This window comes from Furipterus horrens, unplaced genomic scaffold (assembly GCF_987537825.1).
Source record: "Furipterus horrens unplaced genomic scaffold, mFurHor1.1.pri manual_scaffold_4, whole genome shotgun sequence".
Taxonomy (NCBI): Eukaryota; Metazoa; Chordata; class Mammalia; order Chiroptera; family Furipteridae; genus Furipterus; species Furipterus horrens.
Window position 1 is genome coordinate 74,200,521 of NW_028327174.1, and position 24,400 is coordinate 74,224,920.

General features: G+C 36.4%; 1 protein-coding gene across 3 annotated transcripts in view; it reads left to right on the forward strand.

Annotated features, from left to right (window-relative positions):
* The window catches only part of NAV3 (neuron navigator 3), a 347,319-nt gene that overhangs the window by 149,075 nt on the left and 173,844 nt on the right, over positions 1–24,400 (forward strand). For all 3 annotated transcript variants that reach the window (XM_090273649.1, XM_090273652.1, XM_090273650.1), the window contains exons 8-9: positions 8,171–9,194; positions 20,705–20,820. In XM_090273649.1, coding sequence (XP_090129775.1) covers positions 8,171–9,194; positions 20,705–20,820 — 1,140 coding nt within the window. The remainder of the gene's footprint in view (positions 1–8,170; positions 9,195–20,704; positions 20,821–24,400) is intronic.

Consider the following 24,400-nt stretch of genomic DNA (forward strand, 5'->3'; position numbering starts at 1 on the left):
GGAGTTGTCTTGAACAGACTGCTCAAATATCCAATTTAGCTATGTGATGCTAAGGTGTATACTGTTTGTTTTTTTTTTCAAGAAATTAGTAATTGTATTGCCAAAGAGATCTACAAATGCTTTACATGACCTAATTTGATATCATAATGTATCTGAGTTTTTCTGTCATATGGAATAGTTTTTTAAAATTTCTGATGTTTAAAAGTAAAAATCCAAAAGTAGACAAGGAGTCATATTTTTTCATAGTCATTCAGTCTCTCATGTGTATTTGAAAGTAGTAGACTTGGAAAGTAGCAATATTTACAGTAACCACAAGGTGGAGATAGATGACCTTATTATGAGGTTCTTGACCAGGAAAAGCTGATAATCCTTAGGTCCAAATCTAGAGCAAAATACAAGTTTTCATGGTGAGTTAGCCATTACTTTTAATTCCAAGTAGCTAAAAATTACAAAATATTTAATTTGTATTATCTCACATTCACAGTTATTTATAATACCTCAAATGTAGGTATTAAATGCCTGAAAGCTGCCAATAATAACTTAAGCATAAATCGTATTGTAAGATATAATATAGCCATCTGGAATTTGTTTTACATGCTACATGGTTTTTTCTATTAATATGGTGTTGCAAATTTATGTCAACATATCTCATATCAGTGTTTCTAAATTAATATTTGTGTCACTTTATATTTCAAAAACATTATGAGAGCAAACAAAATAATAATAAACATTTCATATGAAACAATTTATAATTTGTCCTTTAGATTATTCCGGTGGTATATCTTTTTTGATACAAATACTTTATTTAACCTTTTTGACATGGATATTTTTAATGGTGGTATAATATATAGAAATATAAAATTCATCTGCTGACAAGTTGATCATTGTCAAAACTAGCTTGCATACAATCCTGGGCATAACTAATCAAGATGAAAGTTAAACAAGAATTTTCAAAGGTTACAGTATTTTAACGACAGAATTCAGAAAGTACTAATGAGTTTTTTATTTTAAGTACTATTCCTTTTAGTTATTAAAAATTGTAACATTTAAAATTAATAAATTAAGATATTTTACTTGAAGTTTAACCAAATTATCTCTGATGTGCTCCCTGACTCCTTGTAAGTAGCAATATATTTTCTACCTTCTTTAACAAGTCTAAGTTGATGAGTTATATGAATCAACTGAAAAAACTCTAGAATTTATAACAGGTAGTAAAGGTTTATTCACAATTAAAACAATTTTATTTCCCAATTTAAAAAATATCATTGAGTCCATGGCCAAGTGGTTAGAGTATTGTCCCTATTCACCAGGGCTGTAGGTTTGATCCCTGTCAGGGCACATATAAGAAATTGATTTCTTTTCTCTATCCCCTCCCTTCCTCTCTCTCTCTCTCTCTCTCTCTCTCTTTCTAAAATAAATTCTTAAATACCATTGAAAACAAAGTAGTTTTTCACATGTTTGGAATTGTAAAATAGCTCATTTGCACATTGTGTGACATCCAATGAAAGGAAATCACAGAGAATCACAAACTGCACTTCAAAAGATACAACTAACATTATTTTAATAATTATGCAATTCAAAAAATAGTATGTTCAGTTCACCATTTCACTAAATAAATTAAAATATCAGTGGGCATGGTTATAGATTATCTCAGTAGAGAAGGCTGAAATAGAAATGTTATTGTAACAGAAAGCAATGTCGTCCTGCCATTCTGTGGAAAAGGAATGTGGGAACAGATTCCTCAGAACAAATAGGGACATGAAGATAACATCCTTTCTAGAAAACCGTTTTTTTTGAGAGTCCACCTTTCTTCTCTTGGTGACCTGCCATTCAGAAACTAACAACCAATAATATGCTCTGACACCAGCTTTTATCACTTTGCCAATGCACCCGACAAGAGTACTCTGGACAAATAGATGCTTTAAAGAAAAATCAAGTACCTGTTCACTGGAAATTAGGGATCCTCTGAAAATGGTGCCCTGATTCATTTGGGCATAAACTTTATATCCTTGAAACAAATTATCATAAGACCTCATTCTTTTATAAAATACAGATAAGTATGAAAAATGTTAAACGGTTTAGAATTATCAGGAATGTTACTATTTTTAGCTTTATTTGGAATTCACTTCCTAAATTATGATCATTAACTACTTATTACTTGCCCAAGTTTGTGAACAGAGCTATTTTTCCATGTTGCTAAGAGATGTGCCACAGAAGCAGAGGTCTTGCTACCATCTTCTTACCATCTCTCCCATGTGATTCGTACCTGTATCTGTCCATATACAGAAGAGGGGATGTCCAGATTCTCCTGAATCCTGTGAAGTATCTCACAGCGTGGAAGTGTTTACAGTACTTTCATTGACATTTGACATAGGTCTACTAGGATTGATGCTAAGAAGTTGGCAACATTTGCAATGGGACTTTTTAAAACTATGAGGTATAATGTGAATGTTGCATTAGTCATGGAATTTTGATTGCTAAAACATAGATATCTAGTTCTTAAATAGTTTCTCTCTCTCTCTCTCTCTCTCTCTCTCTCTTTCTCTCTCTCTCTCTCTCTCTTTATTTTCTTTGGTGGGGGTGTAAATCCTGTGACTCTTTTTCCCTGAAATTAACTAATTTGGGGAGTATTTATTTTTTAATTTAAGTTACAGCTTATATTCAATATTATTTTGTTTAAGTTTCGGATGTACAGCATAGTGGTTGGACAAACATATACTTCACATACTGTTTCCTCTGATATTTCCAGTACCCGCCTGGTACCATACATAGTTATTATAATATTATTGACTATCTCCTATGCTGTACTTTACATCCCACAACTATTTTGTAGCTACTAATTTGTACTTTTTAATGCCTTCACATTTTTTACCACTTCCTCAACACCGCTCCCTTCTGGCAACCATCAGTCTTTTCTCTTTATCTATGAGCCTATTTCTATTTTGTTCTTCAAAGTGCAGTTATAAACAAAATCATATGGCATTTGATTTTCTCTGACTGATTTATTTCACTTAGCATAATACCCTCTAAGTCCATTCATGTAGTCACAAATAGTAAGATTGCCTTCATTTTGTGACTGAGTATGAGGTATACACATACTATACATGGCTATACAGAAATCACATACCTTTTTTCAAACTTGTTGATGAATGGAATCTTCCCTAAATTTTATGATACTCTACAAAGTGGCACTCTAACATTGCAAGTGGTGCAAAATAAACATGTGCAGAATGGACAAGGCCGCTAGGATTCCTGTAATAACAGTCCATGTTTTGCTGAATCATCATAAAATTGATAACTGAGGCATTGCACAAACAATAATTTGTAGAGGAGAGTTTGGGGATGTGAACAAGGGGCCAGTAGCTAACAATATGCATATATTTGGATATGAAGGCTACTTTTTCTTAGCCTTTTTAAGTGTTCGAAGGTATTTTGTTGTGTATTGTGAAATGAGAATCTAAATTTATTATTTACCAAACTAATTGCCGTGGCCACGTTGATTAGTCATTTTCTGCCTTCCACAATGTTCTTTGATGCTGAAATTGTCCTAATTTTAGCAAGAAACATATATAACTGAGTTCCACTGCCTGCTATACAGTGAATACTTTATAAAGAATCCTGTGTTGTTATCCATGTTGTTGTTACTTTGTGTTACTTCCTGTATTTTTACTTTGTTGTTACCTTTTGAGTTGAAAGTTGCTTTGCTTCCATTTAAAACATACTCTATTCCAAGGAAGAAATGATAACTAGTTGGGTGTATGTTCCCTATGCCCTTTCTGAGACTAATAAAACTGTTGGCAACATGGCACTGGGTTCTAGGTGAAGTTCCCCAGACAAATTTTGTCTATGCTTCCTGTGTGCCTACTGTGGCCACCACACTTACCTCCATGTATTAATTTTGGAACTAGACTGGAAAATTTCCTAAGTCATCAGTTCATCAGTGTTTTGTTTTGTTTTTTCAATATGAGGTCATTAAAAATGAATTCTGTGAATTCAGATGTTTTCTAAGATGAATTAAAATCTGCCTATACATGAACTCAAAAGGATGGTGCAAGCAAGCAGGATGCCCAAGGAGACAGTATACAGGCATGGGCAAAAGTAGGTTTATAGTTGGGAGTAGATGAAACAATATAGTTGGTTCTTGTATTTTTAGTTATTAATTATTGTATTATTTACTTATATTATAACTGTAGACCTACCTTTGCCCACGTATGTAAACTTTACTGAGTAGAGGGTGCCTTGGTGACATTCCCCTCATTATATACTGCTCATTGAGGGAAAAGAAAGTCACACATCAAGGAGTTACCCAATTAACTTCACTGTTGTGACAAACGTGCTATTCCAGCTGAATTTCTGGGTATGCAATAAACATGGAAAGAAGAAATCAAAAGCCCCCAAATTTTGGAGTGTTATGAATCCAAGTTCCAATTATCATTTTGTCTTTTATACTATATGTATGAATTGAGCAAGTTACTTTCTTGTCTAAGCTTCAGTTTTCTTATTTATAACAAGAGAAGTTGTAAGTATAATGCAGATTATTATGGCTATAAATGAGATGCCGTGTATGAAGATCTTTAAATGTGATATCATGTATGAAATAATGTACTTGGAAAAAAGTAAGCCATTGAGAAATTACATTATTTGGTTATAGCAGAGTTAGTGATGGTGGATTTGGAAATGGGGGAAGGGGAAGGAAAGGAGAATGAGGTAGTGGAAGAAATGTTTTCTTTGGAGGTGAGAGGTAAGAAACAGTCCTGTAGGCACAAATAGGCCCTGCAATGCAAGATGCAAGTCAGCTGCAAGAATGCCTTTAAGTGTGTGCGTTAGGTACCTGTTCTCTTCCCCATAACCAGATAAAATTCATTCACAGTCAAAAGCTAAGTTATCAACATTTAGAAATATATCAGTTGCCCAGGGACTTAACATTGAATATATAAATGGCACAGGGGCTAGAATTTATAGCTATACTCATTCTGCAGGAGCTACAGACGCTGTCATTCTAGCTGAGGTGGTTATGTAACCTTCTTGTGGTAGTCCAGAGAGACTCTTATTATTCCAGTGCCCTTGTGAAGCACAGCAGCTTTTATTTGCCCTCTTAATGAAACCTGAAGCACCTCATTACTGCTACATGGAAACACTCTGGAGACAGATTTAAGTTGAGCTTCGAGAAGTGTCTTGTATGTGTGCACTCGCCTGAGAACAATTTTACAGCTGCTGCTGGGGATGTTATAATTTGCAGTTCCCCCTGTCTCATTTTTCAGTGTAGTCGTATTGAAATTCCTCTTCTGCACTTGAGCTCCTATAGCAGTCTATCTAGCTAACGTCAGCACGTTTAAAAAGCACTCTGTTTTTTCTACCCTCTCCTCTCATCCCTACCAAAGCTCCAAGGAATGCAAGGGTAGAAGTTACCTGCCTTCTTAACTTAATTGTATAAATGTGGAAGATACATGTTTCATATGTGGCTAAAATGATGAAATAAAGGTGTTAGGGAAACCTGACGATAGGCTGCTTTGGTTTTCTGTGGTCCCTCGCCATAAATGGTCAACCATTGAGGTGAATGTGGAGCTGGCGAAGGGTTCAAAGAGCAAAGAATATTAATGCCACATAACTATGGAATATTTAACGAATTTAGCCAATTTGGGTAATGTCATAAAAAACAAGCCTTTAAAGCTGATCATATCAGCAGTTGCCATGATTTCTGAATCTGTTAAACCTTTGCCAGTCAGAACATGGTCTGTGACTAGTAGCACTGACGTCATTTGGAAGCTTGTTTGCAATGTAGCATCTTGGGGCCACTGCAGATCTGCTGGATCACAATGGGATGGGCATTCACTGAGACCACAGGTGACTTATATGCACAGTACAGTTTGAGAACCACTATGTTAAACCCTTACACTGTTATACATTCTGTGGCAATTATAGAGCTTGGACTGTATAGTCACACAATGTGGGATAACATCCTAGCTCCACCACAAACCCCTCACTAGATGCATACCAGTGATTGAGTTCTTTTAGTTCTCAAGGCTTTGCTTTCCACAAGTGTGAATTAGAAATAGGATCATTTCCTACCTCATTGGGTTGTTATGAACACTAATGTGAGATAATGCACTTAAAGGACCTTCAATAAAGTGCCAGTTAGCGTTATTATATTTGCAGTAATTATTAACATCATTTTCATTATAGAATAAGGAGCATTACAAATAACTTTTGAGATCAGGGTAAGAAAGTGAAGATGAATTTAATATGATGCCATTATGTTCCCCTTAACAAGTCACCACAGACGATGCTTTGATTTGGGATAGGGAGAGGGCTATGTTTCTCTACAACCCTGTGTCCCAATGTATCTGTGTATACATTTTCAAATATAAATAAATAGAACAAAATTTTCACATAGTCCCCTAAAAAAATTTATGAAAGTTCCTCCTACTTTGAATGCTTACATATCTCCCTTAGCTCATCAGTCTTGATTTTATTAGATATTATACACCCCTTGTGCAACTTTGATCTCTACCATTTTCTTTCCTACTCATTTAATTTATGACATGTACCATTCATCTTTTATGAGTCTGTTTTCTTTCCTCTGACTAGATTATATGGTGTCCTGGAGTGTCTTGCATAGACTAGCTACTCAGTAAATATTAACAGGTGGTGTGTGTAGATCCAAAATCTACAGATTGTAGAAACTGAATAGCATTGATTAATATTGCTGGAACTATGAGAAAAATAGAGCAATGTATGTTGGAAAAAATTCAGCAAAACAGTGAGGTCATTATATGAAATACATGAACATGAAATGAACTTGAGAAAATATATTTTGTTTGGAGATATTCTTGATTTCCAGTTGAATCCAGGCAATTGAGAAATAAAGTTCACTTGATGTAACTCAATTAAAGTCATTAATTTGATAATCTTTATTTTCTGTGTTTCTGTATTTAAGGAATAGCATTATAATTAATGAGCCATTGAACTTACCTTTATATATTTGAGAAATACTATAATGTAGTTTTGATAGAATTAGGTTAGAATCCAAGGTAAGTTTAGTTCTCAGATTTATCCTTAAAAATTGTATAACTTTGGCCAAGTTGTTTAACCTCATTGTGCTTCAGTTTTGTTGTGTGTAAAATGAAGGTGTTAATGAAAGACGGAAGCATTTATGGTAACTAACTTTATCGGAATTATGCAGTTTCCAAGTGCTAACCTTTACACTGAGGTCTTTACACCATGTTCAGTTCTTTTTTATTTGTACGATATCATACATATCTGTTTTTCTTTCAGTTTTAGTTTTTCATGCTTAAAATTAAGGCTTATAATCAAACATTAATCAGTGCTGGAACAATCGTATAAAATCCTATAATGAGATTTCTGAATGGAAATTAGTGCATCGTAAAGTACTTATATGACAAAGACCTTATTTTCCTATGGCCTCTGAAATGTAGCTCAAAATTTTAGTAGAATTTAAAGTTTATTCAGATCACTACAGGAGGCTGTAGGTATGCTATTTAAGAGCCCAGGCTTTGAATTCAGTTTGAATCCAGGACAGGTGACCTTGAACACATTATGTAGCTTTTGTGTGCCTCAGTTTTTTAATTTGAAAAATGAAAATATAATAATATTAACATACCTTGTAAGGTTGTTAATAGGATTTTATCAATATATAATCAATACATATATATACTTCTTGGTAGATTATCTAATCCATATAAGCGTAAAATTAAATGCTTATATACAAATAAAAATAAACAATATTAACAAAAAGCTAAACCATGACTCCTAAGCATATTTAATCAGATAACAAGAAGCTAGGCTCCCTGCAGTTTAAGCAGTTTCTCAACATCATTATGTGACATTTTGATAAGGCTATGTGAAAGATCAATTGACTGCTATGAGCTACATCAGTAATTGGGAAAAAATGCATAGAATTGCTTAGGGGGAGGAATAGTGTTTTATTCATCTTTAGATATCTGTGACTAGCAACGTTCATTTGGATAAGAGTAATTTTAGAAGGTAAAATAAAAACAACCACATCACAAAAGTGACTGATGGTATACGGGATGTCTGTTTGCAGTTCACAGAAACACTTCCATGTGTCTGTCACTAGAAGGACTCAGTGGTGTGATAAAAATGACCAAACCTACTCAGCCTTTTCTTTCTTTCTTTCCTTGCTGTCCAGATTCCTCCAAAGGACCTCAGCCATCTTCAGGTGTAAATGGCAACCTGCAGCCAGCCGGCACTGCTGGCCAGCCTCCTGCCTCTGCCATCCCTTCCCCGAGTGCCAGCAAGCCCTGGCGCAGCAAGTCCATGAATGTCAAGCACAGCGCCACGTCCACCATGCTGACCGTAAAGCAGTCGAGTCCAGCCACGTCCCCCACGCCACCCGTGGACCGACTGAAGCCCCTGGTCTCAGAAGGAGTCAAAACAGCTCCCTCGGGACAGAAATCCATGCTTGAAAAATTCAAGCTGGTCAATGCCCGGACTGCCTTACGCCCCCCGCAGCCCCCCAGTTCAGGACCCAGTGACGGTGGGAAGGATGACGATGCGGTTTCTGAGTCTGGTGAAACGGAGGGTTTTAGCAGTTGTCTGAACAGTGGTGGCTCCACAAATAGCAGCCCCAAAGTGTCACCTAAATTAGCCCCTCCAAAAGCTGGAAGCAAAAATCTCAGCAATAAAAAGTCTTTGCTACAGCCAAAGGAAAAAGAGGAAAAGAACAGAGACAAAAATAAAGTTTGCACTGAAAAACCAGCCAAGGATGAAAAGGATCAGGTGACAGAGACTGCTCCCAAAAAGACTTCTAAAATTGCAAGCTTGATCCCAAAGGGCAGCAAGACTACAGCCACCAAGAAGGAAAGCTTGATCCCGGCCTCCAGTGGGATTCCAAAACCGGGCTCCAAGGTGCCAACAGCAAAACAAACCATTTCACCCGGCAGCACAGCAAGCAAGGAGTCTGAAAAATTCAGGACTGCCAAGGGAAGCCCTTCCCAGTCCTTGCCTAAGCCCGTGACCGCTGAGAAAGCAAGCACGTCGCATTGCCCTGCTCCCACGGAAGGAAGGGACGCTGGCCAAGCTTCCCCTTCTGGTCCCTGTGCAGGGTCAGCGGCACAGGGCGGTGGGCAGCCCCCGGGAAACGGTGCTGTCCAGCTCCCTCAGCAGCAGCACAGCCACCCGAATACAGCCACGGTGGCTCCGTTCATTTACAGGTGAGGTGGCCTCTGTTCCTCTACAGTGTAAGCATTTGCAGGTCTCCACATATGTACAGTGTAATAATGTACAGTGTAATAATGAGGGTTGCCAGAGTCAGGTTTTGCATCATCGTTTTAGAAAAATTATTTATTCTGAAGATAGAAACCGAGAATTTAATTTTTCAAGAAAAAAACTTCAATATTATTTAGTCCTCCCCCCTCCTCCCCACTCCTCAAGACCTTGAAGCCTTCAAAAGTTATCCTATTTGTTGTCACAGCCCTGGCTGAGTAGCTCAATGGGTTAGAACATCATCCCCATATGCCAAAGTTACAGGTTTGATACCTGATCAGGACACATAACAATAAGAACAAATGAATTTCTCTCTCTCTCTCTCTCTCTCTCTCTCTCTCTCTCTCTCTCTCTCTCTCTCTCTCTCCCCACCCCTTTTCTCTATCTCTTTAGAATCAATAAATAAAATTTTTTAAAAAGTTAACCAATTCGTTGTCAAGCATAATAGAAGTCAAGTGCTTTGATTGTCCCCTGGATCTATTACTGCTTCTACTACAACTATTATTTTTGTTATTAGTCTTTTAAAATAGTTCTCAGTTTTATGGAGTTTATAGATATTTTTGTTTTCACCCATAAGAGAGTTTGACATAAAAGGGCAGGCTCTAGAATCAGACAAATGTAGATTTAATGCCCAGCTCTGGCATTTACAGCTGTATGACTTTGGGCAATTAAATCTCTGTCTCAATTTCTTAAGCTGTCAAATAGGAACAATAGTGTCTATCTCATAGGGCTGGGAAGAATAACAGGGATAATGCATGCAAAATATTTACTGTATCTCCTGGCACATTGTAAATGTTCAGTATATTTTCTTTATAAGGCATTGTTTTTCTAATACAGAATTTATATTTATTTTCCACAGCCAGGCTTCAGTCACTAGGCAAAAATAATTACTATATAATTATTATATTTGTACTTTATTTTAAATTTGTTTTTGCATTCTCTTTATTAGTTTATTTTTGTATGTATTAAATTTATATTGTATATTTTAAAATATGTATTCTACACAGTTATACAAATAGCACATTTTGTCTGTTGTTCTGAGGACTATTCGTTCAGAGAGGAGATAGCAAGGGAGGATTCATGTCTGCCCTTTTGGCAGGTTGGCAGTTCAGCAACCGGAAAGAAATTTTCTGAACAGGAAGTAGCATCTGCTACAATTAAGAAAGTCAAGATTATATAGTTTAAAATTTATTAAATTAAGTATGGGGTTTTTAAGTAAAGAAAATAATTATAATAATTTATTTTCCCTTATAAAATCTAAATGCTTTCTTCTGGGGCTTTATATATTCAACAAAATAATTTTTATTATTGAATTTCAGCCCTTGGGACATGTCATTTAAGCCTGCTATTCTGACACTACTAGCAATAATTCATTTAAAGCCTTTGTGATTGGATCAGAAGGTCCCTGTTTGAAAAAGCAGAATTTAAGGTGTCAAAAATCATAATTCACATTTTAAAAATAAATATAATAAAAAACCTTAAAGGTTTGAATTTGTCATACCCAGCATACTTGTGAATTTTGTAATATTGGAATGATGGCCTACAGAGCCAGGTTCCCTTTGTTGGAATCTCTATGCTGCCACTGATTAGTCATGTATCATTGGGTTACCTATTCTAGGACTCTGAGCCTCAATTTTCTAATCTGTAAAATGGAGTGATAATAATAGAAGCTTCCTCATAAGGCCATTTTGGAGATTAAATAAGTTAATAATTATACAGGGCTTAGAACAGTACCTGCCATATAATAAAAGACCTCCCCCAAACTTTAGTTTTTAATCCTGTAAGATGTGTTTGATAAGAATATCTAACTCATTTCATTGTTTGAAAGATTAAATAAGGCCCTCTCACGTATTTTTTTAGCACAGAGGCAGATTAAATGATTTATAAGTGCCAGTAATTATTTTTACTATTATCAATAATATACATAGTTGAAAATAAAACCATCTGATAAGAAAATTTTACATCATAGTCTATATACATGAGTCAATCCCTGCTTGAAGTGTTATTTATCAATTCAGAATAATTTTATAAATGATAATGTAAATCTTCTCAAGGAGGAGTAGCCAATATTCTAGTTTTTTAAATGTTAGTAAAAGATTTACATCACAGAGTTATGTCATTTGGATTATGTAACGCCTGATATTCTTTCAACTTTCACTGCTCCAACCCCATTAAAAAACTTTTCAGCAAAATCCCTGACAGTCTTTTTGGAATTTCTGATCATCTGATAAATGATAATAATTTACTATTTTATAATGTTATTCTCATTCACTGAGTGCTTTTTCTTTTTATGTGCATTTTCTTATTTAAACTTTTTTAGAAATCCTTTAGGAAGGAATGTTATTCCCACTCTACAGAGATGAAGAAGCAGAGGTTTCAAATCAGATTAGTGATAATCTCTTAAAGTCACAGGGCTAGTAGGAGTCTGTGTTTGAACCCAAATATGCCTAAATCTACAGCATGCCTTCTTTTACTTATCAGTTCCTTCTCTATTATGAAAATAAGGGGTATTGTTACTGGGAAAATTCTGGCTGGGAAAATGTCAATGGTAGACTTGTAAAATTCTCAATCATAACTCATTTATAATGGAAATACATTATCCCTTTTAAGTTGTATAAATGTTAAAAACATATAAAATTATATATTTAAAAATAACCTCTATATAGTGGAAAGGTTGGTGGCTGATGGTGATTTTTATTTCCCCTTCTCTCAGCATACTTCTAGGTCATGCTAGGTTATTAATAATTTCTTCTGGGACTCTTGCAAATTGAATGTTCAGAGTCTTAAATATATAATGTCGGGTTCTGGAAGTTAATGGATATCTTATTAGCCCTACTTCCTATGCAATGCAAGGATAGTCTATATTCAGTTTTTATAACTCATTTACCACTGAAATGTGGCAAAAATTAGTTTTCAATTTGGTATACATTTATCCATTTAATGAGTACATATAACTGAAATTGAAGATGAAAATTTAAGAAAGAAAAATTTAATTCAGTGTACATAGTTCCTATTACTTAGACCTATCTGAATGGAATAGGCTGCTTTGTTAAGTGTTAAGGTGACTGCTGGAGGTATTTAAGATGTGGTAGAATGACCAAGTACCATGGCTTAGGTAAAGAGAAAAACACCAAATACTTTTTCATATATGTACTCATTAGTCATTTTTTAAACACTATGTCATAAGAGATATAAAGACTTTATTTTTCTCAGTCTCTAACCTCTGGAAGCTCAGTCCATTGTGGATAATAAAAGAATATAATGAAAAATTTAAAAATCATTGTTGTTACGAGAGTATATACAAAATATAGAAGGAATGTAGAAGAAAGAGTTTTCCTAAGTCTTATATGAGGTAGGAGTCAATAAATACATCACAGGAGGATAAAAGATGAGACTTAAAGGATGACATTTTAAAATTTTACAATCTGAGCATGATAGGAAATGAATAGGCAAATTATGAAGTGCTATGTAAATGCTAGTAACTAAAACTGCTATAGAGACAAGAGGTTAGTATGCAAGATTACTTGAATGGGAGACAAAGAAAAATATGGAAAGAATCCATATTTTGTTTTCTTTAGGTTACTACCTCCCCGTGTATGTTTTCAGCTAGCTCTATTGGCTTTTCCTTCAAAACATGCCTTCAATCAGCATTTCTTTGCCTTTCCACCCTTCTTTCCTGGTCCAATTCTCACCTAGTTTCCAATGACTCTTACAGCTTCCGCTCTTGGCCGTTTTTAATATCATTCTTATACAGCAGAGACTCTACACTTCTAAAAGTATTAATTGTATATGTCATTTCAATTCATAAGACCATCTTTTGGATTTCTATTACTCTTAAGATATGAAACTTAAACATCTTACAAAGACTTGCAAAGCGCTACATAATCTGGCCCTCTCTCTAACCCTCAAGCCATACTCATTTCACTCTCCCCTGGCACACTGAGCCCCTGCCTCATTCTGCTCAACAAACTAATTTGTCCTGCTTTAGGTCCTTTGTCATAGGTGTCCTTTTTGCCTATAATGACTCTCTTCCAGATCATAGCAGGATCCTGCTTCTCATCAGATCTCTGCTTCCGTGCTACCTCTTCACAGAAACTATCTCCTACTATCTAGTCCACAGGAACATCCATCTCTTTCCAAAATTAGACCTAATTATCTTTTGTATTTGATTCATAGAGTTTGTCATTATCTGCTATTTTTTCTTTATTTATTAACAAGTATGATTTCACTGACCTCTGTCTGCAATGTAAACTCATTGATATCCAGAGTTTCTTTTTTATTTAGTGGTGTAATTGTCCAGAACAGAGCCTACCCACAGTAGGCACAGATAAAAATTGTTGAATGAAACACCATCATCCTAGGGTAGACTTGCCTGTTACAGAAACAGGAAAACTGCTATAATGTACAGTAGAATAGTAATAATTCTGATGGCTCTTCCTTCCTATAAATTTGAGAGTTTAATTGAAATCTTAACAGCTTTAAATATTTAAAGAATAAAATCATAATTTCTCTTCAGGGCATTCATTCACTTATTTTTTCTTCTTTCAAAACACCTGCAAGCTATCTATTATACATATGGTATCAAGGACAGAGTGAGACATCATACATCCCATGTACCATTTTCTTTCCATTGTCTGCAGTAGAGTAGGCAAGACGCTGACAAAAAGATAATTATAAAATGATACAGGAGGTTTAAAGCTCCCCAGCAGTAAACCAGATCTGGTACACTGAGACTTCAAAAATATGGAAAATTACTTGTAGCTGTTGGAATCAGGGAACATAGCCCTTGAGCTGCGTCCTGAAAGATAAGTGGGATTTGGGCATACCAAAATGAAGGAGATAAAAAAGGAAATGTAAGGCTGAAGGAACCATACCAGCAGGGTAAACAGAAGATAGGAATAGTGGTTGGTGAGTAGATGAATATTGCTAGAAAATGAAGATTGATTAGAGCCTGATTGAAGTAGAAATTCTTGACTATCAGGAAACTGGACTCATGTATGTGTCTTTATGTGCATGTGTGTCTTCAATATGTAAAATGGATCATTAATGGAAGAGGTCAAGGTAGTATAAACTACATTCAATGGCTAGATGAAGGAGAAAGTACTAACTTTTGGAAGTTTCTTTCTTAAGACTTCAATTAAAGGTTCCAATTATAGGAGTTAAAGAAAGAGAAAGGAGAACAGCAGACTTAAAGAAAATAAAAAGCTTACTTTTAACTGTTTCTCTTATTTCTTGGTATCTTCCTTTTGTGTTGTATTTTTCAACCTTGTTTTTCTTGCCTGAAGTTCAAAAATTGTTAGCTCCTTTAGACCTTCCACAAAATGCCTCCCCTCTTCCCATGAGTCATTTTTCTTCCATTGCTTTTGCATTCGTTATTTTAGAGCTGTATTCCTCATAATTGCAAAGATGCATGAAGTAAAACAGTGAAATAATTAGTTAATTAAGGAGAAGAGAGAGATTTGTACATTTTCCCTAAACCTCAGTCTTTTTAGCGGATCCTAATAAATTTCAAAATAGCTGTTAACAACGTTCAGAACTTAACTATTCTTAACTGTACATTTTTTTCTTTAATTTTCTGACCATTTGTAGTAAATGCTGAGGAAACACTGTATTGGACATAAAGCAAACTCCTAAAGTCAGATGGGTGTGTGTGGGCAATTTGCAAAAGAAAAAAGAAAACCAGCCCTAGTTAAGGCAAGGCAATGTTATACAGAGAAGAAAATCATCATATATATATAATTTGTCTGGAATGTCACAGACATAGTGCTGTGTTTTTTTCATTGCACCCTATTAAATATTATGATATTTATATTTTCCATTTTGGTGGTGTTAAACTGATCACTTGATTAAGGTAATGTCTGCCTTAGTTTTCCACTCTAGAGTTACTTTGCCCCATTTTTATTTACTAAGTATTTTTGTGGGAAGTATTTTGAGACCGTATGGAAAAATTCTATTGTTTTATCTACTTTTACCCTTAAATTTTAGCATCCATTGAGGTTTCTTGCCTGAATTAATAATTTACTCCAATGGGTCTCAAATGATTTCTCATTTGATAATTCCTTCTGCATTTAGTCCTGGCATTCCACTTTAAGAAAGAGGTCTCTCTTTTTTTTCTCTCTCCCTCTTTAAGTTGTATGGACTAATGGATTACTATTACTATTACTGTCTGACTTCTCACCAGGAAGGAGAGTAGAAAGCAAACCTATTGCTGGCTTTTGTTAGGTTTATAATGAAAGAACTACAAGACTATTAATTAATGTTGACTCAAACCATTTCTATTTGTATCAACACTTATGACCATAATCATATCAAGATGAATCCATAGGGAGATATATATATATATGTGTGTATATATATATATATATACACACATATATATACCCCTGGCTGGTTTGGCTCAGTGGATTGAGCGTCGGCCTGCGAGCTAAGTGTCGCTGGTTCGATCTTCCAGTCAGGGCACATCAGAGAAGGAAAACTCTGACTCCAAAAAACCTCCGCTGCCTTGCGGCATACCTCTTCAGGGGAAAGGCTAAGGGAGTAAACCCCGACAGAAAATCCGGAGCCAGAGTCCCTAAGGCAGTTTGACGTTGTAGTCAACACCGGCAACTCCTGCGGCGCACCTGAAGCCAAGCTGTATTGACTCCGTCTTTCCCTTGGGCCCTTCAGCTGCGAAGAGAGGGGGGGTCTGCTGCATGGGCAACAGCAGACCCTCCATATCACCCTGCCCAGGCTCTGTAGCTTCAGCTTCACTGGAGAGGACACTCCAGCGTCATCGCAAGATGTCGATTCAACACGGGAGGAGACAGATACCGTGTCACTCCCGAGTCGGACTGCACAACCATTCTCGGTGGTGCAGATAGACTCTTAAGAAGCTACACCATCGTCTCTCGAGACGGACGGCTGCCACCGACGACGATATATATATATATATATATATATATTTAATATAAATCAATATATAAATCTATATTTATGAAATTTGAAGATTGATAATATCTAAGATTTATTGCTAAATTCCTTTAAATGACACATATAATAGCTTCTTTTTCTTACAAGTAAAACTTAAAGTAGTAAAGAGTAAAATTTAGTATAGGCCAATGGATATTGTCACATTCAAATATTGTCTGTTATTAACTTCATGACTGAGCTATCTCTCAGCTAACAGGACTTCAAATGCAATGAAATACTCAGTGTCCAGAGGCATTTGGGTAGAGTTAGACTATAGGGTAGTAGTTAACAGAAAAGTATTTACAGGTTTAAGTATGGGTTAAGTATTTACCAGCTTCTTATGTTGGGCAAAATATTAAATTTTTAAAAGCCTTCATTTATCCATAGCACATACATTACAAGTGTCTTAATCCATTCTGGCTGCTATAACAAAAATGCCATAGCCTGATTGGCTTAAACAACAAAAATTTTTTACATCTCACTTTCTGGAGGTTGGGAAGACCAAGATCAAGTGCTGGCAGACTCAGTATCTGGTGAAGGCCCTGTTTCCTGGCTCATGATGACCATCTCTCAGATGGCAGAAGGGACAAAGGAGCTCTCTGATTGTCTATTTTATAAGGGCACTAATCCAATCCATGAGGGCTTCACTCATATGACCTGATCATTTCCCAAAGGCCCCACCTCCAAACAGCATTACATTGGGGATTAGATCTCAACATATGAATTTGAGGGGAAACAGGATTGTTTTGAAGTTTGAGAGATATGCTGTAAGTGAAACACTCGGCATAGTACTTGGCACACAGAAATAGCTTTGTGTTAATCGTTGAAGTCTAGTCTTTTAACCACTTAAGCTCTTAGTAACAGAAACTAACCCCTGGGACCTGGCTCATTAGAACTAACTAAATTAGATGGCATTTTCCTAATGCTATACATCTTGGAGTTTCACTAAGTACTTGTGACACATTGACTGTCTTGTAAATGCACAGTAACACAGTGTGCACATGACTGTGTCTGCTATTTTTTAAATTATTTTTCTATTACAATTGTCCCACTTTTTCCCCATTGCTTCCCCCCACCCCACCCACCCTTCTCCCACAGTCAATCCCTACCCCGTTGTCCATGTCCATGGGTCATTTATACATGTTCCTTGACTAAACCCTTCTCCTTCTTACTCCTTTTCTGTCTCTCCCCACTCCCTACTTGTCACTGTTAGTCTGCTCCTTGTTTACATGTCTCTGGTTCAATTTTGCTCATTTGTTTGTGTTGTTCATGAGTTTCATGTATTAGGTGATATCATATGGTATTTTTTTTTCATCGCCTGGCTTATTTCTCTCATTCCATCTGTGTTGTTGCAAATGATAGGAGTTCCTTCTTTATTTCTGCTGCATAGTATTCTATTGTGTAAATGTACTACAGTTTTTTGATCCACTCATCTACAGATGGGCACTTAGGCTGTTTCCAGCATTTGGCTATAGTAAATAGTGCTGCTATGAACATAGGGGTGCATAGGTTCTTTTGAATTGGTGTTTCAAGATTCTTTGGGTATAAACCTAGCAATGGAATTGCTAGATCAAAAGGTAGTTCCATTTTTAGTTTTTTGAGGAAATTCCATACTGTTTTCCATAGTGGCTGCACCAGTCTGCATTCCCACCAACAGTGCAGTAGGGTTCCCTTTTCTCTGCATCCTCTCTAGCACAAGTTGTTTGTTGATTTGTTGATGATGGCCATTCTGACTGGTGTGAAGTGGTATCTCATTGTGGTTTTTATTTGCCTCTCTCTGATGGCTAGTGATGTTGAGCATTCTTTCATATGCCTATGGACCCTCTGTATGTCCTCTTTGGAGAAGTGTTTGTTCAGGTCCTTTGCCCATTTTTAAATTAGGTTGTCTGTGTTCTTGCTGTTGAGTCATATAAGTTCTTTATATATTTTGGAGACCAATCTCTTGTCTGAGGTATCCTTGGCAAATATGTGTTCCCATACGGTTGGTTCCCTTTTCATCTTGCTGACGTTTTCTTCTGCTGAGCAGAAACTCTTTAGTTTGATGTAGTCCCATTTGCTTATTCTTTCCTTTATTTGCTTTGCCTTAGGAGATATATCAGTGAAAATATTGTTACGTGGGATATCTGAAATTTCCCTGCCAATGTTTTCCTTTAGGACTTTCATGGTGTCATGGCTTACATTTAAGTCTTTGATCCATCTCGAGTTTATTCTAGTGTGTGGTGTAAGTTGCTGTTCTAGATTCGTTTTTTTGCAAGTCCCTATCCAGTTCTCCCAGTACCATTTTTTGAAGAGGCTCTTTTCACTCCATTTTATGTTCCCTCCCCCTTTATCAAATATTAGTTGACAATATAGACCTGAGTTTATTTCTGGACTCTATTCTGTTCCATTGATCTATATGTCTGTTCTTATGCCAGTACCAGACTGTTTTGATTACAGTGGCCTTGTAGTATAGTTTGATATCAGGTATTGTGATTACTCCTACTGTGTTCTTCTTCCTCAAGATTGCTGTGGCTTTTCAGAGTCTTTTTTGGTTCCATATAAATTTTTGAAGTATTTGTTCTAGGTCTGTAAAATATGCCACTGGTATTTTAATAGGGATTGCATTGAATATATAAATTGCTTTGGGTAGTACAGACATTTTAATGCTGTTGATCCTTCCTTTCCATGAACGTGGTATATGCTTCCATTGATTTGTATCTTCCTTAATTTCTTTCTTCTGTGTTATGTAGTTTTCTGAGTACAGGTCTTTTACCTCCTTGGTTAAGTTTATTTCTAGGTACTTAGTTTTTCTTGTTGCTATAGTAAATGGGATTTTTTTCTAATTTCTATCTTTGATATTTTATTACTGGTGTACAGAAATGCCTTCGATTTCTGAATATTGACTTTGTACCCTGTTACTTTGCCAAATCCACTTATTGTGTTGAGTAGTTTTTCATGGCGTTTATAGGGTTTTCTATGTACACTGTCATCTCTGTCTGCTAAATATTTTGAAGGAATGTCATGATATTTATTTCTCTTTTCTAGTAAATTTGAAGGAATTGCAGTATCAGTTTATTTGGGAACAGTGGATGATGCCACTGCAATATGTCTAAATGTAACTTATCATTAGAGAATGCTCTGTTTTCTGAAGTCTTTGTAAATTGTTTCATTAATCAATCCCAGAGCCTTTTATTTTACAGGAAACATGCACTGATGTAGAGGACATGTTGGGAGTCTTCAGCTATCTAACTGAACTCTTTTGATCATGTGTATAAATGTTAACTCTTTACCAGTTAGCAATGATTGTTCCTCTAGAAATGGGGGTTAAAATCTCATTCCAAATAATGATGTGGAAATCCTTAAGAAATGGATGGCTTGTACCATACATCAAACAGAGATCTGGACCCATTTAGATGTGTATATAAACCACAGATGACTTCTAAGTCCTTTTTACAATAATTTGAAGTTTAACTTCTCCTGTTCCTGTACTTGAGTAATCTGTTTCCCTATCATTACTAATGTTGGTAACCCATATAGGGAATACCATGGAAAATATTATTTACCTTAAAAATAAGATAAATAAGATAGTTTCTTGTGACTTAAACTTAAAAGCTTGTTAAAGAGTGATTCAGCCAGAAATATGCACTACCACATTAAAAAATACAATAAAACAATGGCTTCTAAGCCACAGCTGAGCTGTCAGAAGCATGACTAGTTTTTACAAAAGAGTGTCTCAGGCTGGGAAATGGCGACGTCCACTGAACTGAGTACTAGGTTTCATATATTGTGGAGGATAGCCATAGTCAGCTCCTGAGGATTGCTCTAAGATGGTTTTTCGGAGCAAAGCAAAAACTCAACTCTCAAAACATCCTGAATACTCTTTTGCTGCCTACAGATTTTCCTATAGGGAAATACTGTGAATGTTTATAACCAACATGGCCACAAGCATTCAGGCTCCTGTGACAGCTGTGGCTCTTGTTCTGATAAGAACCATTGGCCCTGGGCTTTAGACAGTCACCTCGGCGAACTCCTTAATGTGACTCAGCTTCTGAGAGCTCAGTTGGTGCACACTGAGCCTGCAGGACTGCACCGCAGTCTGTCTCACAGCCCATTCACCAAAATACAGTGACGTGGAGCCTTCTTGGCAGGCAGCTAGTAAGCCTTCCCTGGGGGTCCCCAATCTCATTACCTAATCTCCATTTAAACTACTCAGGAAGTAATAAAAATTCTTAGGAACCTTAAAGAGGATTTTTCCCACTTCAGTTATAGACAGCAGGCTAAGAAACAGGTCAGGGAGGCACTGTGGCTCACAAGGAATAAGCCCAAGTAGAAGAATAGAATACAATGGACCTTAGTAGGGAGGGGCAAGGCCATTCTCCTACATTCAGAAAGCTTTGGAATGTCTCAGTCATAAAGAAATGCTTACTTACCTTATAGAAAACTTTTGATATGTTGACTTCTTATAATAGGGAACTTGAATGAATCACTGGTGACAGCAATTGCTATTTGTTTCTGTCTTGGTTAATTTCAGAGCACATTCAGAAAATGAAGGTACATCTTTATCATCTGCTGACTCTTGTACCAGTCCTACTAAGATGGATTTATCATACAGTAAGACTGCTAAGCAGTGCCTAGAGGAGATATCTGGTAAGTGACTTGTCTGATGGGTAGGTCAAGCCTCAGAATTTTTGTACTCTCTCCATAAGTTTTGTTTTTTATTAAATCATATTTGTGCTATATTGTTCCTAAGTGGACTGTGTACATCTCATGCTTCAGAGACCCTTAGATATTTAGCTGTTTTGCTTAGGGTGATCTCTTTGTTGCTCTGTAAAGAGCAGTAGTTCTTTCGGAGACTAAGATTTGTCATTATTGCCCTTGATCAAATTGAATGTTATCAGGGAAAACCTGGAGAAGCATCTAATGTTAATAATGCACGCCCTTGAATAAATTTGGAGATTTAAAAAGTATTAAAAATCAGGTGTTAATGTACATTTTTCATGGCCAGTCCAACCCTGTTCGGTCTTCAGTTCTGTACCATTGAGAGCACTATAAATGTATATTCTGGAAAAAATCTAATTATGGACATATTTTTAAAATATAAATAATGTAAGAAAACAAAGACATAATACATACCTCAGACACAGTTTGTCAGATATTGAAGTATGTAAAACAAGATTCTCAGCTTTAGTCCAAAACTTTTCCTAGGATTCAGATAAGCCGGGGCATATATGGAAGGCCTTTGGAAGACATATAGGTCTGTTCATGAGGAACTAAGTAAGCTCTTAACAGAACAGACTGCTCTTAAGAGGAAAGAGAGTTTAAGAACATTTTATCTGTTTCTAAGTATAAGAATGCATGGTAGTAGAGTTCTGTCTGTTATTTCAAAGTGTCTCTGGTTCAGCCCTTGTATATTCTAAAGGAAAAACCTAAAATAACTGTTTAATTTAAGCCATTACTATACTACTCCAAGCATCCAAAGTATTGCTCTGAAGCTCATGAAAGTAACCATATCACAAATTTGAGGGTTAAGAAACTTCTTACTTCAGCAGACTTGAAACACCCTGGCAAGCGTTAGCCATAACTGCAATGCTGATCAATGGATGTGGACCACGACAGTACAGCATCCCAAGAGCTCCTTTTGGGATGAATGTCAGTGGTATCATTAGACATCAGAGGTTTCATGTGGCTCTTACAGTGGCCCATTGAAGGGCAAGTGTAGAAATGGTGATGCCAAAGCGTAGCTATGGAGATGGAATTTGTAGATTTTGGGATAGAATTTGTAGATTTGCCAAATAATTAGAAGAAGTGTTAGCTTTCCCACAGTTTCAGATAGCCCCATGGACAGAATGACAATACACAGCTGCATTGTGACTACATGTTTTTTAAACCTGGTGTGGCATGAAGATGCATACACTTCACATCTTTCTTTTTTCATGACTGTCTTTAATTAGTATCAATGCCTATAAAATACTACTGCTCAAATCTGTAAGGGAGAATGGATTTGGTGCAATCTGAATTCTAATTTTTATGTAAATTTCACAAAGCAACACTTTTTTTCTGAGCTTAATATACCACTGAGTATTTCTGATTAAATAAATAATCTGTATTTGATTTTTTTCTCCAGTTTCTTATTGTGTGTACCATTTGATCATTTTTTAAATATTTTAGGTTAATATCTTCATTTAATGTTCTGATATTTTAATGGAATACTACTCAAAAGTGAAATAAAAATAAATTTTAACACAATCTGATAATATTAGAAGGTATATTCAGAGAAGGAAAACTCTGACTCCAAAAAACCTCCGCTGCCTTGCGGCATACCTCTTCAGGGGAAAGGCTAAGGGAGTAAACCCCGACAGAAAATCCGGAGCCGGAGTCCCTAAGGCGGTTTGACGTTGTAGTCAACACCGGCAACTCCTGCGGCGCACCTGAAGCCAAGCTGTATTGACTCCGTCTTTCCCTTGGATCCTTCAGCTGCGAAGAGAGGGGGGGTCTGCTGCATGGGCAACAGCAGACCCTCCATATCACCCTGCCCAGGCTCTGTAGCTTCAGCTCCACTGGAGAGGACACTCCAGCGTCATCGCAAGATGTCGATTCAACACGGGAGGAGACAGATACCGTGTCACTCCCAAGTCGGACTGCACAGCCATTCTCGGCGGTGCAGATAGACTCTTAAGAAGCTACACCATCGTCTCTCGAGACGGATGGCTGCCGACGAGAAGGTATATTATTTTGTAACAACTATTAATTTATGTAGAATCATAGACTCGAGTCTATGACTTAGATAGGAATATAATAAAAGAAAGAAAACAGCAAATAAATGCTGAAATTAAGCTTATCTGATTGTGTCATTTTCACTATTACTTGTTTAAAATTAGCCTGTGGTGGGGTAGTGAAAATTTCTCTTAATGCAAACTTGAGATTCGTGGAAGAAAGATGGTATATGTTTATGGTTAGTAAACTATAAATTGCATTCCATAATCTGAATGATCTGGCTGAGGGTATCCCAGTGACCAGTGAATAGAGGCTGACTAGCAGCACATTCTGACCTTTTTATCAGTGATCTTCTAAACTCATCCGAACTCCTGACCCTCATGGTCATACCCTGTATCCTGGCAGGATGAGAATCTGTAACTTCTCTCTGACCTGCATTCCATGCACCCCGTTTTTTTTTTTTGCTGATTATAGCATCCTAGCTTATCAGTATTCTTTTTCTTCCCTTACTCCACCAATGGTTCTACTAGCATTTCCAGTCCATTGATCCAACCACATTTTACTGACCTCCCCACTCTACATGTATTCCTGCCCCGTTAATCAGCTGAATTCCTGTGGAAACTGAATGTAAGTTACTCATGCATATACCTTTAACTCCCTTGCTTCTTTATCACTTCATTGTACTCATTTGAAGAAATCACTGCCCTGATTACATTCAACTCTCTACTTAGACCATGCCAGCAATGAATGGACCTGGAGAAAAACATATCACGTGTCGAGGTGGCTCACTTTACCTCCACAGCTACAATCTCAAATGAATATTTAACGCTTCCAAGCATTCTATATTTCCTTGATCCACTTACTCTTTTTTATATCTTTTATTTTCTTTTCAAACCTACAATACCATCTCTCTCATCCTTTCTCTTAACTAATGACCTGGATGTTGATTTCACTGAAAAAAATTAAAGCAGATTGAAAATATATCACAATCCCCTGCTGCCATATCTACCAATGTGCAGCATATATACCCATTTTCTCTGCCTTCCCTTGGATTACTTGTTCTCCTACCTCTAATATCTCCCTTTTCACCAAATCATTCTCTTTAACCCACAGGGTGCTACCATCTCTCCAATTTTAATTAAAACAATAACAACAACAAATTTTCTTCATCCCTTTTACAGCTTTTCTTTTATTTCTTTTTTCTGTTGTTGCTACTTCATCCTGGCTGGTACAGAAGCCACAGACCACATATGCACTTGAATGTATTGCCATGCCCTACGTTAGACTGGCCCACAGGGTACTCTTTCAAAGACAGTATGAACTGGAAATTATTATGCTATGTGAAATAAGCCAGTTGGTGAAAGGCAAATACCATATGATCTCAGCTTTAAGAGGAATCTAATGAACAAAATAAACTAACAAGCAAAACATATCCAGATATGTGGAAATAGGGAACAGACTGACAGCTGTCAGAGGAAAGGGGGCGAGGGAGGGAATGGTAGAAAGAAGGGGA